We start from the raw sequence: 18,674 nt of genomic DNA on the forward strand, positions 1-18,674 counted from the left end.
TGCCAGTGTGCCTATGATGATTATCATATATTTTGTTTCCAGTGAAAATTCTCTCCAACCTACTCGGCAAAACATATCCAGAAAAGATCGTAACTTATAATATCAATCTCATACATTTCATACAATAGCCACCAAGCGGGATATAGATATAGAGTATGGACATTGCAAAGCCAAGATAGGAGAAGAAGTCGAAGATGGAAAAAGATGGAAACGTGGGGGAGTGAAAGATTTGGCTACGTGGAAGTTAGAGCATTTTTTGTGGTTAAAATAGGAATTAAGCCATTATTTCAGAGAATAAGACGCTTATCCATTCGTCTTCTCAGAAATGACCATTTTTTCTCTCTATCTCTCCTTATTTTTGTTTCTGGTTAAAGACTATCTGTTGATCTCAAAACAAAAGTTGATGATCCAACAATTTTTTTGTTTGATATTTCTGTAATAAGTTATGGTTTTTTCTAGTTGTGGTTCTGCTTCCATATTCTTCCCTTTCGCTTCAAAAAATTCCTCAAAAGAACTCTCAATCGTGTTTCTTATGATGCAATCAAGAAACCTGCTCATTTTCCATACCCTCATATGTCATTTCCTCCCTAACCATTAATCAATAGCCTTCTTCACATTTTAACCTTTATCTTTGGCTTCAATTAACGCTTCTCTCTGACTTATTTTTCTTTCTCCAATTCAAAAAGGCTCTTGGTAATTCAAAGCCTGAGCAGTGATCAGGTTGCTGTCATTTTGAGTTCAGGTCTGTCCTAATTTCTCTAAATTCTGTTTCTCACCCGGTGATTCTATCTTGTCCTTCTTACATCAATATCTTTTTTTCCTTTTTTTTTTTTTTAAATTTGTGTATCTTAAGACTTTGAGTTGAAAGTTTCCTTTCCTAAAAATCTTAATGATCTGATTTGCATTCTATCAGTGTAATGCATTTGGAGTTTTTCTTTCAATTAACAACTTTTGGTTGACTTCCAAATATCCATTTCCTATATGTCATTAATAATTCACATGTCTTTGTGTTGATATACATTGACCATAGCACTCCTATTTGCCTGCGTCAGATTTTATTACATGCTCGCCATGAATTGAATTTTCAGTTCTTGCCGTCCTTGACATTTTGATTTGTGCTGTGCATGATCAACAATAAGGACTTTCTTTTTGCCTTTTAATGTGTTTTTTCTTTTTTATTCTTTCGTACATCTTCTATCCTGACAAGAAATTCATGTGCATTAGTCCATGGATACAATACACGCATTCACAATAATTATAGTTGCTTTGCTCATTTGAATCTTCTGAAATGCCATACAAGGGCCCCACCTCAATAAGACCACATTTGTAGAGGTGGGACCCACCCTCTTCCTTTCTTTTAATATTTGAACAGGAGTGAATTATTTCAAGATGTGCAGAGGACTTAGATATCTTATTTATTATGCCTAGTTAAGAATTTTCAATATTTTTACGTACATTTTTCTTTTTCTGCAGAGAATTTCTTGAGGGCTGGTTTATTTGAGGTAAGGGCAGCTACCATGTCTCTTTATTTCAACACAAACATCACCTACTCAAGAACAAAAATATTTCATTAATTAATGGATGCTTGCTTCATTTTGACCAAGGAACTGTTTAATGCATAACTTTCACAGCCATTTTTTGGAGAGAGATTGAAAGAATATATAGTTGGGGGGGGGGGAGAGAGTGAGTGAATTCTAACATACTTCACTCTTGTGTGTTACACTTTTTTGTGAATTTATGGTATCTGCTATTACATAGAAATTAGGTTGGCAAAAAAAAAATTACATTGAAATTAGAATCACAATCTATATATGGCTTCACTTTGGTACCTAAGACATTTTTGCCTGAGAAGATTATTTTAATAGATATTGAAAGAGACTGAACAGTTATTTTAAACTATTAAGCTGTGGCTTTTCATATGGGGTTCTGTTTTGAGATTTTCCCATGTTTTCCACAACTAGTTGTAAACTTTCTTTCTGATACAATTTCTTCCTTGTACTAAGATGAAAGACGATTTGCCAGTGGGTTATCAGATTGATACAGCATGTGGCTCCCCAAGGCATCTCAAAAAGCCAAACCAGGCCGCAAAAAAGACATCTGAATTCCAGAAATTAGAACTACCCACCAAGAAGATGATGTCTGCAAATCCTGATCCTCAAGCTACCCCATCTACAGTAACCACAGGAATCACCAGGGGCTTTCCTTCGCCCTCAAGAACCAATAACCATGGCCATGGCAGTGGAAACAGCTCTCGTAGTGACAGTTTAGAAAGCACAAGTGCGCCCATTAAGCCACATACTGGTGGTGATGTAAGGTGGGATGCCATTAACATGGTTTCTAGAGGAGCCCATCTTGATCTCAGCCATTTTCGGCTTCTCAAGCGAATTGGCTATGGGGATATTGGGAGTGTGTACCTTGTAGAACTCAGAAAAACTAAGACTTACTTTGCCATGAAAGTGATGAACAAGGCAGCTCTTATAAGTAGGAACAAACTACTAAGAGCACAGACAGAGAGGGAGATTCTTCAACTTCTTGACCACCCTTTCTTACCCACTCTGTATTCTTACTTTGAAACTGATAAGTTCTATTGTTTGGTCATGGAGTTCTGCAGTGGAGGTAACCTTCACTCTCTTCGACAGAAGCAGCCAAACCAGCATTTCACAGAAGAAGCAGCACGGTTAGTGAGTAATCTAATTTCATGGTTTCTTAATCAACATATATTTAACTAAGATTTTCAAGTTAATTCGATCTGCGAAAAAATTACCAGATCAGATCAATCATTAAAAGACACGTAACTATATAAACCTTAGCAGTCAAAAACTTCTCACATGTTTGAATCTCCTTTTATACCTTGTTCGCTTTTTTCTTGAAAAGGGCGCCTCTATTACGATAATATAGGTTGATAACCAGTCCACAATTGAATCTGATATACCGTAAAAGAAAATGGGGAAAAAAACAATAGAAGAGATTATTTCCTTAGTTACTCTGATTGTGAAATAACGTGTCTGTTGCCAAGAAGAAGTAGTAGTAGTAGTTCCATGGTATCTTAGATTGTTGGTGAAATCTGTTGATTTGAATTTGATTTCTTTCTTATATTCATCCTCTTATCCAGGGTTCCACAGCATTTTTCTTTCAACTTCCGAAGGGGACTTGTGTCCAAGATTTCCTCAACTTTTCCATTTTTCTGCCTCCTTCTTTGTACACGTTTACCACAGTAAATCAACCATTTTTTTTTAAAAAATATATATATTTGTACTCTTTTGTCCTCTCCCTTTATTTTCCTATTTTGTGTTGTAAAAATATGAGAATAAGAATACATCACAAGTAACTTTCATACGTTGGGCACAACTAGTTAATCTCACGTCTTCATGACTGTAACAAAGTTGACCATCTCTGTTAATCTTCACAAAAGCAAAATTTCTATTTAATTTAAATGATTTATGGCAGCAATTTGATTCTGCTTTCTGATATTAGACTGTAAAAGCAATCTAAGAACTCTGTGTTTGCATTCTCATGTTAGGTTTTATGCTTCAGAGATATTGTTAGCTCTTGAGTACCTGCATATGCTTGGCATAGTGTACAGAGACTTGAAGCCAGAGAATGTTTTAGTCAGAGATGAAGGCCATATAATGCTCTCAGATTTTGACCTATCCCTTCGCTGCTCAGTCAATCCTACACTCATCAAGTCTTCATCTGCACATGTAAGTGGTAGCAATGGCAGTAGTGGTGGGTCTGGGGCCATTTTGGATGACCAGCAAGCAGTGCAGAGTAGTGTGCAATCATCAACTTTCTTCCCGCGCATTTTACCATCAAAGAAAAACCGAAAATCAAAGTCAGATTTCGGCCTCATAAATGGAGGAGCCCTCCCTGAATTCATGGCAGAGCCTTCAGATGTGAGGTCAATGTCCTTTGTAGGGACACATGAATACCTTGCACCTGAAATCATCCGAGGAGAAGGTCATGGCAGTGCAGTAGATTGGTGGACTTTTGGGATCTTCTTGTATGAGCTTTTACATGGGACAACGCCCTTCAAAGGCGCTGGAAATAGAGCTACACTTTTCAATGTTGTAGGACAGCCCTTAAGGTTCCCAGACACTCCCCAGGTAAGTGCTGCAGCAAAAGACCTTATCAAAGGATTGCTAGTGAAGGAACCTCCAAAGCGCATTGCATATATAAGGGGTGCCACAGAAATAAAACAGCACCCATTTTTTGAGGGAGTGAACTGGGCTCTAGTTAGAAGTGCCCTGCCTCCTCATATACCAGATCCTGTAGATTTTACCAAGTATGCTAGCAACGAATCAGCAGAAGCAGCAGACAAGGTGATGGATATAGCAAAAGATAAAAACGGCCCACATGCTCCAGCTGATTCTTCTTACATGGATTTTGAGTATTTTTAACAGAAAAGTAGTCCTATTTTTACAAAGAACGGTACTGTACAAAAGTGTCATCTCCTTTTCTCCCCATAAGAAAGAGTGAAGGAGGAGAACCTGAGTAAACAATGACTGCATGCATATAGATTTGTAAATTTCATCCAAATTATTGTTTATCCTTTTAAGTTTCCTTTAGTTTTAGGTCTTCAGCATGTGTTTTGAACATGAAGGATTGAATTTTTGGATGAGTATTATCCCTACGGAGACTGTAACATATGACATGAGTTCCTGTGATCGAGACCAAAGTAATATGGAAAGCTTGATCTTACATTGGGTATTATGAAGTGTTATTTGGTGTATTTTAATGGATTCATTCTCCTATCTCAACATTTAACTTTTAAGGTTGAGTTCTCCCACCCGCATGAGTGTCCACCATCTTAAAGCTATCGATACTTTCAAATGAGCTAAATCAGGATGCAAAAGATGAACCCTAATATTTCCTTTATTTTTTTTGCCACAGTCCAAAATTGAGTACATATTTAATGTTTAAATAGGTGCTCAGGAACCGGACTGCCTTTGTGCTAAAATATCCCATGGAGAAAGAATTTCAGACGAATACATCTTCCACAAACAAATTTTCTATTTCTCCTACTTTTACCATATTCTACACTGACATGGAGAAAGAGATAAATACACAATTTAAAAGCAGTTTTACAAATATAACTTGTATGCATTAATTTTCCTTTTAAGAAATGTGATGTCAAGGTTAGATATCATAAAACAGGGAACTTTGCATTATATATGACCAGAAAGTTTATTACACAAGACTCCATCACTGAGTCAATTTAATTCTCAGATAGATTAAATAGTCTGTCATTGATCATCACATTCCCCAGTTACCATGATATGGGAGATGAACCAATAGGTAAAATACCAGGTAAAACTAAAGAAAAGGCTTTTCCCACATATAAACCTCTCCTGATCTGAGACCGGAATTGTTGGAAATCTCAGCCAACATCTAGCCTGAACTTTACAGTTTTGCTTTTGTATATAGTCTGGTTCTCAGCTCTCCAGCTACGGCATCAATGAACTCTTCAGTATTCAAATACTGGGACCTAGAAACCCTACAAAAAAGAGAAGTATATGTAATCTGTAACTGTGATTAAGCAGAAGCTAATATTTACCACCCCCCCCCCCCCCCAAAAAAAAAAAAAACAAAACCACTGGCTCCAGTTACTTTGGCCCATGAACAAGAAGCGCAAGATCCTTTGTCATCTTTCCCAATTCAACGGTTCCAATGCAAGCTGCTTCAAGTTTCTCGGTGAAGTCCAACAATCTGGCATTTCCATCCAACTTTGCCCTGAGAAAATCAATTTTCTTTAGATTTTTCATCCCATCTCGGGAAGGAGTCAACATTTTTTTTGTTTTTGGGAGGGAACGGGGAAGCAGCTAGGACAAAAAGAATTGATTAGCTTTTAATAGTTACCTGTGTGCAAGGCCTCGTGACCAAGCAAAAATGGATGCTATACTATTTGTACTAGTTTCACCTCCCTTCTGATGAACCCTGTAATGACGGGTAACAGTGCCATGGGCTGCTTCTGCTTCAATAGTTTTTCCATCTGGGCAAACCTATAACCAAATGTAGCATCTCAAGCTTCTATTTTAGAGGCATAACAGAAGGAAGAAAGAAAAGAAGAAACAAAGAAAGGATAAATCTGAAAGGAAGGAATACTGCAAAGGGTATGGAAAGAGATACCAGTACTGATGTCATCAAGCCCAAAGAACCAAATCCTGTTCAAGGAAACAATTGCTCGGATCAAATTATTAATCAGATTACTTGATCAGGAATTTCTGAAAGCCTTTTCCCTCCCGTGAATTAATTAAAACCCACAAAACTTTCAAGGACCCATAACTAAGCAAAGTTCTCAACTGCATGTAGGTATACACCTTGGGCTAAGAAATCACTCTGGACATCCCCATCATAATTCTTGCAGGCCCATACATAACCTCCATCGCTTTTAAGAGCATATGCCACCATATCATCAATGAGACGATGTTCATACCTAAAAGCCAAAAATATGTATTAAAATATAACTTATCAAGAAGTTTTTGATAAGCAGGACAAGAAAATTATCTGACCATATCCCTGCAGCTTTGAACTTGGAACTCCATTGACTGTCATAGACTTCCTGGAAAATGTCCTTGAATCTTCACAGAAGCAAAGAGAGAAGAAAAGTTAATGGAAGGAATGTGTGACTCCACTTTATCCACACCTCTCCCTCTTAGATTTAGGCCTCCACTAAAGTTATAACACTTATAACCCAAAGATAAAACAAAGAAGTATGATTGGGAGGGAAGTGCTTAAAATAATTTAAACATCTAAAATTACAATCGTATCTCATTTATTCTTCATGAGAAATAAAATACAAAGAAGGAAGATGGACCACAAACATACCAGCATACCTTCCATCATATTTCTTGAGGATCGTATTTTTAGTGCTAAGATAAAGTGGCCACTTCTTCTGGTAAGCAATATTCATTGAAGCCTCAGCAAAAGCTCGAATGGACTGTTTCCAGACCAGATACATTATAGTTATAAATGAAGTCCCATGTTATTTCAAAGACGAAAATAAAAAGAAGCACCACCCCTATGGCCATATGCAAACCTCATCAGTGTTATACATGGACAAAGCTATGCCTCCAGCACCAGTAAATTCATAGACCTCTAACTCATTTGTTTCATGATGTCCATTGGGTACTGTGAAAGTACAGATGAACTTCATAAGATGCTTGTCAAGTGGGGATTAAGAAAGTTGACAATTGTATCAAAATTGAACTGTCAACTAGAATCAGAATTTACCAAACACCAACTTTAGCTTTCCCTTCCCTTTTATTACTGTATCAGTTGCTCGGTACTGATCCCCAAATGCATGCCTTCCAATGCAGATGGGCTTTGTCCAACCTAAAAGACATATGGATTGTAATCCCCAGATACCATCGTAAAGTACAATTCGCATAGGAAGTTTTAGTCATTTACGGACCTGAAACAAGACGAGGGATGTTTCTGCAGATAATTGGCTCTCTGAAAACTGTGCCTGTAGGGTCAAATGTTCCCCAGGGACTCAGCTAATAATTCAGTATATATAGCAAGATTACAAGAAGCATTAGAAAGATTAGTTACCATTTAAAATGTTCCGAATTGTACCATTAGGACTCTTCCACATTTGCTTTAAGTTAAATTCCTTGACACGAGCTTCATCTACGAAAAGCAAATCCCTTGCATGAGAAATTCATTTATGCAAGAAGTTATAATTTCACAGATATGGTAATAGAAACACTTGCACCATTCCATATAAAGTTAATTACAGATACCTGGGGTTATTGTAGCACATTTGATTGCCACATTATACCTGCAAAAAAGAAAAAAAGAATTGCAAGGTAAAATTAGGAAGCTTCAACAGGCAGGGTGGCTTAATTTGGAAAAACAAAAAAACAGAAATTAACATAGCTCCACATCTTCCCAAATAATTTGAAAGACATAAAATTCAAAACTCAAATAAATTCAACTTAACTAGGTTGATATCTGAACCAAATACATCCGCCAACCATACACTACATAGAGTCATAGATACAATTTAGTGCATGCTTCCTTTCTATGTAATCTCACATGTTTCTTCTTCAAACAATTCAATCTTCTAAAATGTAGTGCCTACTGTCAAGCATAACTATAATATCTTATTTGACTTTAAAATAATCTCAACCAATAACAGATTCAGATCTAAGCAAAGCATCCCCATTTGTTTACTTTCTATATCTTCTCACTGTATAGTTTAATGACCTCCGTACCTCCAGAATAATTTCTGTGAAGACAATATTTCTTATAAACTTGCCTTCTGACAGGAAACTATTATGACAAGGTATAAGCAGCCGACATATCACAACAGTAGGAGGATAAGGAAATCAGCAAATATCAGAGACCAAGTAGAAAGAGTAGCATTGATCACAACAGTCAAATGACGTACACTCAAGAGTGAAAATAAGCAAAGAAATGCCCAAGAATGAGAGTACATACTTGAGAGTAGCTTCAGCACTTTCAACAGTAACTCTATCATTAGTAGCATCACGATGAGGAAGGCCCAGGTCAAAATACTTAATTTCCAACTCCAGATAAGGGAAAATAAGCTGCAAAAAGAACAAGGGAGAGAGGAAAAATGCATCTACTATTCAAGAGAAAAGAAAGGAGCCTGACTATTTCATGAAGACAATGGAAAATATAACTACCTTGTCTTTTATCATTTTCCAAATTACCCGTGTCATTTCATCTCCTACACGTGTCAAAAAGGATGTTTAATCACAGATAGAAAGTAGAAACATGATGTTTTCTTAGCACCTATTCAACTACAATGACATAACAATAACAAGCTCGATGTTAGTATTGGCCGTCTATAAAGTTTCAGAAATCAATGATTCAATTCAAGCACAGTAAGCTTCAAGAGAATTCAGAAGACGTAAGTTTTTTGACTGGCACTGAGAGGTTCATTAAGAAAACAGCATGCCAAAGTTTTATAGGAAAATGAAATTGGATAAGTTGACAGCTATCCTCCACTAGACACAGCTATGCAGATCATTCGGCTGTGCATGACCATTTAAATTTCCATATAAGAACTTTCATAGTAATTGCTAAGATTTTTGGTTATGAACCATAAATCCCAAGAACTCGAGAGCCCAACCTCATATAAAAGAAATATAGATTTTATAAACAATTATGCTTTTAAGTTTTGATATAAACATTAAACGGAGATCCCCATATTCTATAAATCCATAACACTCGCACCACAGAAGGAAATGCATCAGGCATATTACGTTCAATTAATGAAACCCAGTCTGCCCAAGTGCCTTGTTTAGAATGAACTCTGTTTCTGCATGTTCTACGATGTTGGATTCAGAAAACATATAAAATGTCATTATGACAAATGCAAGTATGGCAGAACTTGGCCAGAAAATAGTCACAGTAGAAGATAATATCAACAGTTTGCTCAGTCAAAGCAAAGACAAGCAGCGCCCATAATCATGTGAATGACAAATTTATTTGTACAGGTTGGTTGATCCCTCCTCATTGATTTTAAGTACCAAATCACTGGTTAGTCATAATGAACAGAAAGCAGATAAGCAGCAGCCAACGTAATGAACAATTATGCAGCACTGGTGCTTTGTAAACGTAGCGCGAACATGTCTGAGGTATGTTTTACTCGTAGCACATTACACTTCAAATTACAAGAAAAATACTCTATTCTTTTAAGCTTCAACGCCTATATTTTGCTATCTCCCAAAATGGGCAGGGAAATGGAGGAGCTGAAGAATTGAGGCCATCAGTATCTTTTAAAAGGCAAACTATTTAAGCTCTTCACGTTTAAACTATTCGCAGGAGAACTAAAAACCTCATCACGTTTTGGCATCTTTGCTGCTTATAATTCAAATTTCGAGCTTCGTATGGATGAAGCCTACCCAAAAGTTGTTGTTTTGCACAAAATCTTCCCAATGAAAAGCAGAACACCAGAACTTCAAAGGATCAAAACCCATTAGAATTCAATTCCCAATAATAAATTAAAGAACACACTTCTATTGTCACAGCTAATTTATCACTAATTATATGAAAGCAGCATTTCGATCATCATCAGTGACCACATGTACAAAATCAGAGAAATGTCAAAGTGAAAGATGCTTTCTCTTACCGTCCATTTCAACGATGGGGTTGTCCACCCTTATCTTCTGAAACGCCATTCCTATTGCTGCAATTTTCTTAAGGGTAAAAACAAACTGCAGATGAACACAGCAAGGAAACAGCGATGGGAATTAAAGAAAATAAACCCCCGTTTAGTTAGTGCCTTCTTGCCGTCTTCCCCGGCTGATCGAAGCACACGACAAAAGATCTGATCACTTCGTTTTCGGTTTGGCTGAAATACCAAAAGTGTCAATGTTCTTGTTTTTTTTTAATTGAGGTCCCAAAAAAAATTTCCCGATTATTGTCTATCAATTTGACAGTTAATTTAGTTATTCAATGTGTTACGTTGCTGTAAATTTAGCAAAATTGGCAGTATCCAATATGCCATGTTACATAATTAACATGTTTTAGATTTTAGCTTTTCTTTGAAATTTTATAATGGTTATCTAAGTTTTTTTTTAAATAATCAGAATTTAAATAAATGTTTTGTAATGAAAAAGTAAAAAAAAAAAAAAACAGAGAGCTGATTTTGTAGTTTATGATGATGACCGGTGATGAGGATTATTACTTAGAGGATGTTTGAGTAACCTCGGAATCACTTTTCAGAAGCACTTTTTCGTAAATTAAGACAAACTCCTTCATATATTTACTGTTATATCATAAAAGCACTTCTGAAGCCATGATTTTGTTTTTACACAAACACTTTTTTAGATTTAATAGATTCTTGTGTGGTGTGGACCACTAGTAATAGAGTATATGCAATTTTGTAATTTCAAATTTCTTTTTTAACTGAAAGAAATAATATTATATTATACAAAATATTAACGGCACAACAAAAGATATAAGCACTAATCAACTGAGAAAGAGTAAAGATCAAACACAAGATGCAAGACGGAGCAAAAAGACAGCAGAAAATAAAGCAAACTGAAATACCACTCATGCATGTAATTTCAAGTTACATTGTAGCTTTCCAAGCTGAAATAATGCTCATGTACTTTTTTTTTCACTGTAGTAATTTTTTTACCAAGGTAATTGCGACAATTTTATACTATGTTCAGTTCTTAATATAAAATCTAGTTGACTAATTTGGGAGATAGAGATTGAAAAAGTTATTAAATTACTTCAAAGTATTATATTTATTGTTTGGGTTAATATATATTTGGTCTTACCATTCACGTAATGGGATTTACAAAAAACCAGCAGGCATATGACAGCAGTTACGTTACGTAATTGCTTGCCAGTTTTCTAATTTCCGCCTCATCTTTCCGCTTGGTTTACTCCCTCTCTCACCACAAATCCTCTTTCCCACAACCCAAAACCCACCAAATCAACAATCTCTACAGAATGGTGATGCGAAGGATTTAGTTTCGTCAACTGAGGGGGTTCGGTTTCGTGGAGTGGGAGGATTGGTTTCATCGAGTAGAGGGATTCGGTTTCACTGAGGGGAGGGATTAGTTTCACCGAGTAGATGGATTGGTTTCGCCAAGGGGGGCAGTTTCTCTTTCGCCGAGTGGGGGGATTGCTTTCGCTGGGAGGAGGCGAACACAATAAGGGCAATTCAGTCTTTAGGCCAAAAATTAAAATTCAGATTGGTACCTGATGCCTTCTTTGTCATTTTGCTTATTCAGGTCCCTTGGGTGTCTTTTGGAATTCAAGTGATATTTTAGTGTCATTTTCCCAATTTTATAATGGTTATCTAAGTTTTTTTAAAAATAATCAGAATTTAAATAAATGTTTGTAATGAAAAAGTCAAAAAAAAAAAAAACAGAGAGCTGATTTGTAGTTTTTGATGATGACCGGTGATGAGGATTATTACTTAGAGGATGTTTGAGTAACTCGAAATCACTTTCCAAAAGCACTTTTCGTAAATTAAGACAAACTCCTCCACATATTTACTTCGTATATCATAAAAGCACTTCTGAAACATGATTTTGTTTACACAAACACTTTTTTAGATTTTTAATAGATTCTTGTGTGGTGTGGACCACTAGTAATAGAGTATATGCAATTTCTTGTAATTTCAAATTTCTTTTTTAATGAAAGAAATATTATATTTATACAAAATATTAATGGCAACAAAAGATATAAGCACTAATCGACTGAGAAAGAGTAAAGATCCAACACAAGATGAAAGACGGAGCAAAAAGACAGCAGAAAATAAAGCAAACTGAAATACCACTCATGCATGTAATTTCAAGTTACATTGTAGCTTTTCCAAGCTGAAATAATACTCGTACATTTTTTTTTCACTGCAGTAATTTTTTTACCAAGGTAACTGCGACAATTTTATACTATGTTCAGTTCTTAATACAAAATCTAGTGACTAATTTAGATATGGAGATTGAAAAAGTTATTAAATTACTTCAAAGTATTTATTTATTGTTTGGGTTAATATAATGTTGGTCCTTATAGTTATGTTCATTTTGGTTTTGGTCTCTATACTTTCAAGTAATAGGTTTTGGTCCCTCAAGTTTTATTCCATTTATAACGTTAGTCCCTATAGTTTAATGAGGATCTAAACAGTGTTAAGTTTGCAAATGTGTCACTAACACTATTTATTATACTGACATGGCGTGCTAACTAAGTAAGATGACTGGATATGTGATTTTAATTTTATATATATATATAAATATATATATATATATATAAAAGCCATCATCTTCTTCGCGTAATGGGGCTTCTCACTGCGCACCATTGATCATTGTCATCATCTCGCTTTTTTCTTGTAGGGTTGTAATAACTTGAGGAGCCAAGTGTCAGCTCAATCTCAAACTCATACATGATCTCTACCTCATCATTGGTTGATTCTGCAGTGTGCTCCTCCACTGTCCTGTTCAAGATCAAATCTACTTTCAGGCTTTTTATATGCATCTTTTGATGATTAGTGATGTAACATGAACTACTTGATTACTCAATCTCTAAATGATCAATAATTTAAAGGGCAAAATTTAGAAAGACAAGTACTTGCTCCATGAGCCACCTTTGTTTTTTGTTCAAAAAACAGAGATTAACATAGCCATGAACCTGAAAGTTGCAAGCCTAAAGATCTTTGCAATGGCAGAGCAATTGGACCTTGTGGTCCTCGTATTCTTCAATTCTATTTATTTTTCTCAATAATATTACTCTTATAAATTAATAATGACTTAGATAAGATATCTATGTCCCGCGCGATTTGGCTTTCCTAATTGATTGATTTTTTCGAGAGTTAGTTGACATATATTTCATATAAAATACTCCTCCGGTCTTTAATATAGGATCCAATTCTTGAGTTGGTTTTGGTCCTAAATATAAGACCCATTTCTCATATTTATCAATTTTCTCTAAATTACTCTTGTGGATACTCCCTCAACCATAATCAAATAGAAGAGGGAGAGGGAGTAGTAATAAGAAAGATGATTATGGTGTTTTAGGAAAAATGTGTCATTTTTCTTATAATTAACTAACTTACCTAACTTCCTTAATCTAATCAAATTAGTTAAATGGGTCTTATATTAAGGACCGGAGGAGTAATAAATTTCAAACAAATTCTGCAACCTCTTCGCCTCTAACCCACAAAAAACGCCTCATATGAACATATAATTTCAAAACATGGTGATCTCTTCAAAGCATAAACATCCTTCACCCCTTTTGACTTCCCTCCCCAAGTAACCAATTCTTTTCCACGTCTGCTCTCTTCTCTATTTTGGCTTCCCCTTTTATAAGTGAGCCAATGAAGGAGGGCTGAGGAGTCACGGGGGATCATCTTCTTCATCAAGAGGAGGGAGAGAAAGCTGGGAAGAGCTAGACAGAGACACCGTTGACTAGAATGAATCCTCTTCTTCACTGAAGGTTTGATGACATGATCTGTGGAGGGCACCGTCGAAAGAGTGAGTTTTAATCAGGAGAGGAGGGGAAAACACCATTAGAGGTAGCAAAGGAAATGCTTAATGCAATTTTGATGATGACGCTGATGCACAGTGAGAAGAAGATGATGACTTTTTTTTTTTAATAATTAAAATCACATATCAGTCATCTTGCTTGGTCAGCATGCCATGCCAGTAGAATAAACGGTGTTAATAACACATCAGCAAACTTAACACTATTTAGGTTCTTATTAAACTATAGGGACTAACCTTATAAACGGAATAAAACTTGAGGAACCAAAACCAATTGCTTGAAAGTATAGGGATCAAAACCAAAATGAATACAAACTATAAGAACCAAACATTATATTAACCCTTATTGTTTTTTCAAATTAATTTGCCTCACTTATAAATTGATATATAATCTAATAAATTGTATAAGTATTTTAGAGAAATAATAAAAATATGTTATAATTAAGTAATTTAATAATTTTTTTAAATTAATTAATGACTTCTTATAAGGTAGTGTTGAGTATTAGGAAATTATAATTAGTATTGTGAAGTCCAATAAAAACAATAGCTTTTTCAACATGATCACATTAGTTGATTTAACCTTATTCAAAAGAAAAATATTGAGTCATTTTTACTTAATCCAATTGTAATTTGTAAATATTAATCTTATGTTCGTTTTTTCAAATAAAAGTTTGGAAATAATGTTGAAATTTTATTTTCATAGAGAGCAATGATGTGCCATATTAGCTTAGTCTCTATTGAATTTTTAGAGGAAAGGCCTAGCATAATATGAGGATGATATATACTATACAGTCAGATAGATGGAATTTATCTAAATTTTTTTGAAACTTGTGAATGTAATTTATACTTTTACTGGTTTATATATGTGTGTGTGAAATTTATCTCAAGACAAAATATACTTTATTTCATTTTAATTCTAAACTTCCTGACCAAACTAATTTCATCATTTTGCTAACAAAATAATTCTGATCAACTTAAATACATGTGTTATTTTTGTATTCGTGCATGTTTAAATAAAATATATTTGTCTTTTTTTTTTGCCAACATTTGTCTGTTTGGATAAATTGAAGAAGCAAAAAATTAAAATCAAATTAAAGTTTATATTTTAAAATAAAATAATTTTAATAAATATTCTTACTTGACCAAATGACAACGAAAAATATCACAGGCTTACTCAAATCCCTCTAGCCAAGTCACTGGTCGTCTTCCTCTACTTGCCAATAGCAAAAACGTCTGAGCAAGCTTAGCTTCTTCACTTTCACTCTGTTTCGCAGTCTCTCACATCGCACCTGGCCTTCCCCACTTCTTCCTTCCTGCAATGGCAGAGAAGCTCTCTGTGCCTCTACTTCTTCCAAATCCACCGCCATCCAGGCCTCTCTTCCCCAGTCATCCTCAATTTCATCCCACGTCACCCTCGCCTCCTCCAACACCGCCAATGACTCCTCGTCTCCAAGACCTCCTTTTGAACAACAATGATTCCACTTCTTCGCAACACCAACACAATAATGCTCGCCACCCAGATGAGCCAACCAGAACACGAAGCCGAAGCCGCATCGGCAAGTCCTTTGACTCCAACCGCGGCAAGCCTTGGTCGAACCATCGACTTTCAGCTCAAGGTGAGCGAATTCTCCAAATCTTAATTGACCCATCATTTGATTCCGAGCAATTGGATGAAACTTTGCGTCAATTTTTTGGTTCTGGTGGGGGCTCACTGTCTTCAGATATATTGGGCATAATTAAAGGTTTAGGGTTCAACAATAAACTTGACTTGGCATTGAGTGTTTTTGAATGGGTTCGTAAAAGGGAAGATTATGTCACGCTTTTGACTGGTTCTTCAACTGCTGTGATTGTCAACCTTCTCGGTAAAGCGGGTCGGGTTTCATCTGCTGCCTCTTTGCTTCACAATCTGCAAATAAATGGGGTTGAAATAGATGTCTATGCTTATACTTCTTTAATAACGGCTTATGCTAATAATGGGAGGTATAGGGAGGCTGTGATGGTGTTCAACAAGATGGAAGAAGAGGGGTGTACCCCTACTTTAATTACTTACAATGTGATTTTGAATGTTTATGGAAAAATGGGCATGCCTTGGAGTAAGATTATAGCGCTTGTTGAGGGTATGAAAGTAAATGGGGTTGCCCCGGATTTGTACACTTACAATACACTAATAAGTTGTTGTCGCCGGGGTTCTTTGTACAAAGAAGCCGTTGAACTTTTTGAGGAGATGAAATTACATGGATTTACACCTGACAAGGTTACATACAATGCATTGTTGGATGTTTATGGTAAGTCCTGGCGGCCTAAGGAGGCCATGGAGGTTCTGAAAGAGATGGAGAGTAATGGATTTCCCCCTAGCATTATAACTTACAATTCATTGGTATCTGCTTGTGCTAAAGGTGGGTTGTTGCGGGAAGCAACAATGCTTAAAAACCAAATGATGGAGAAAGGGATCAAACCTGATGTTTTCACCTATACCACCCTTTTGTCCGGATTTGAGAAGGCTGGCAAAGATGATTTTGCAATGGAGGTTTTTAAAGAAATGACAGTAATGGGTTGTAAACCTAATATATGTACATTCAATGCTCTTATTAAGATGTATGGCAACCGAGGAAAATTTGAAGAAATGATGAATGTTTTTGAAGAGATCAAGTTGTGCAGATGTTCCCCTGATATTGTTACTTGGAACACACTTTTAGCTGTATTTGGGCAGAATGGAATGGATTCTGAAGTATCAGGGGTTTTTAAAGAAATGAAGAGAGAGAGCAGATTTGTGCCTGAGAGGGACACTTTCAACACCTTAATCAGTGCATACAGCAGGTGTGGTTCCTTTGACCAGGCAATGGCCATTTACAAGAGAATGTTGGAAGCTGGAGTGACTCCGGATCTTTCAACCTATAATGCTGTTTTAGCAGCATTGGCACGAGGGGGGCTTTGGGAACAGTCAGAGAAAATCCTTGCAGAAATGAAGGGCGGTAGGTGTAAGCCTAATGAGCTATCATACTCTTCTTTGCTTCATGCATATGCCAATGGCAAGGAGATTGAGAAGATGAAAGCTTTTGCTGAGGAGATATACTGTAGTTCAGTTGAAAAGCATGCTGTGCTTTTGAAGACCCTTGTACTAGTAAATAGCAAGATGGACCTCCTGATGGAAACAGAGCGAGCTTTTATGGAGCTACGGAGAAGAGGGGTTTCACCTGACATAACTACTCTGAATGCGATGCTATCAATATATGGAAGGAAGCAGTTGGTGGCCAAAACCAATGAAATTTTGAACTTCATGTATGAGAGTGGATTTACTCCAAGCTTGACTACTTATAATAGTTTGATGTATATGTATAGCCGTTCGGGGAACTTCCAAAAGTCAGAGGAAGTCTTGAGGGAAATTCTGGGGAAAGGGATCAAGCCTGATATAATTTCATACAATACAGTTATTTATGCGTACTGTAGAAATGGTAGGATGGGGGATGCTTCACGGATACTATCTGAAATGAAAGATAATGGCCTTCTTCCTGATGTTGTAACGTACAACACTTTTGTTGCAACTTATGCTGCTAATTCTATGTTTGTGGAGGCGATTGATGTGGTTCGATACATGATCAAGCAAGGGTGTAAGCCAAACCAGAGTACTTACAACTCTATAGTTGATGGATATCGTAAGCTCAATCAACTGGACGAAGCTGACAATTTCGTTAAGAATCTCAGGGACCTTGATGCTCACATTTCAAAGGATGAAGAAGGCAGGTTATTGGAGCGGATTGGAAGGAAACGGTTGTAACTTGTTTGATGATTCTCCTGTGCTTCATGGCAATGCTTCTGTAGCTGCTAGTGGTCACATGTTCTTCCATGTGGTGTAGTATTCAGGGTTCAAATGTAATCCTGAACTTTGTCCAAAAGCCACACATAATTGCTTTACTTCGTCCAATAAAGACATAACATGTAGAGAGATTTTTTTTTTGTTTGAAAATACTATTGAGTTGTAAAAGATCTCTCCTTGTCATGTTTTTATTAAGGAATCTTGTAGCAAACGTGTGGAAGCCGCTCCTAAGTTTCCTGATTGAGCTCATAGGAAAGATCAGTAATACGTCTGATGGTGATGATGCAGAGATGGTGTGGATGTACAGGAACATGAAATTCCAAAGGAAGTGGGGTGGATGGTGAGATTTTGTTGTGATGATATATAATATTGTATAATTATTTACTTTTTAGCAACGAAATCAAAATCTCTCCGTGCAGTTAAACTTCTCTTGTTCTTTGATAAGAGCACTTCTGATGATATTTTGTAATCAATGTATCTAATTTGAAATATGATTTTGTATGATCTTGATGTAACTATCTTTTTGCACCTCCAAAGAAGTATGGCTTTTCCTTTCTCTTAGTTCCTTGAATGTCTAATTACATTTTTGCAGGATGCTTCGTTAGAATATGAATTCAAGTTTATCCTTGAAAAAGCGAGATTGAACTTGTCCATAATGCAATCAAATATCTATTTTATTTCTTCTTACATTGAATAGTTTAAAGAGAAGCAATCTGTAATTTGTAATGATAAAAAATTAAAGATGTAGCGCCCACAAATGTAAAGAGACTTAAATAGCTATTCTTTATTTATAACATATTTTCTGGAATTTTTTATTTTGAAAATATGTCTTGAAATTTACGTAGCGTTGTATTATTTACTCCCTCTGGTGTTTTTATTATAACTATATGTAA

General features: G+C 35.9%; 3 protein-coding genes across 3 annotated transcripts; 2 read left to right on the forward strand and 1 right to left on the reverse strand.

The window, feature by feature from the left end:
- The first annotated feature begins 472 nt into the window (after positions 1-472).
- LOC114730416 (serine/threonine-protein kinase AGC1-7) lies at positions 473-4,434 on the forward strand. The gene is made up of 4 exons (XM_028917473.1): positions 473-742; positions 1,474-1,502; positions 2,004-2,677; positions 3,521-4,434. Exons 3-4 carry the CDS (start codon positions 2,004-2,006, stop codon positions 4,395-4,397), a joined length of 1,551 nt encoding a protein of 516 aa, XP_028773306.1. The 5' UTR covers positions 473-742; positions 1,474-1,502; the 3' UTR covers positions 4,398-4,434.
- A 691-nt stretch (positions 4,435-5,125) lies between these two features.
- Positions 5,126-10,266, reverse strand: LOC114730414 (isocitrate dehydrogenase [NADP]). The gene is made up of 15 exons (XM_028917469.1): positions 10,103-10,266; positions 8,652-8,695; positions 8,443-8,552; positions 7,743-7,780; positions 7,552-7,629; positions 7,412-7,465; positions 7,231-7,332; positions 7,037-7,128; positions 6,834-6,937; positions 6,510-6,578; positions 6,318-6,433; positions 6,127-6,161; positions 5,857-5,999; positions 5,608-5,730; positions 5,126-5,494 (listed from the first exon to the last, which is right to left on the reverse strand). Exons 1-15 carry the CDS (start codon positions 10,149-10,151, stop codon positions 5,401-5,403), a joined length of 1,251 nt encoding a protein of 416 aa, XP_028773302.1. The 5' UTR covers positions 10,152-10,266; the 3' UTR covers positions 5,126-5,400.
- Positions 10,267-15,189: 4,923 nt separating this feature from the next.
- On the forward strand, positions 15,190-18,342 carry LOC114730458 (pentatricopeptide repeat-containing protein At5g02860). Its single transcript, XM_028917544.1, has one exon. It carries the CDS (start codon positions 15,286-15,288, stop codon positions 17,740-17,742), a length of 2,457 nt encoding a protein of 818 aa, XP_028773377.1. The 5' UTR covers positions 15,190-15,285; the 3' UTR covers positions 17,743-18,342.
- Positions 18,343-18,674: the final 332 nt, after the last annotated feature.

Source organism: Neltuma alba, unplaced genomic scaffold (assembly GCF_004799145.2).
Source record: "Neltuma alba isolate B1F8T4 unplaced genomic scaffold, ASM479914v2 tig00012732_pilon, whole genome shotgun sequence".
NCBI classification, from domain to species: Eukaryota; Viridiplantae; Streptophyta; class Magnoliopsida; order Fabales; family Fabaceae; genus Neltuma; species Neltuma alba.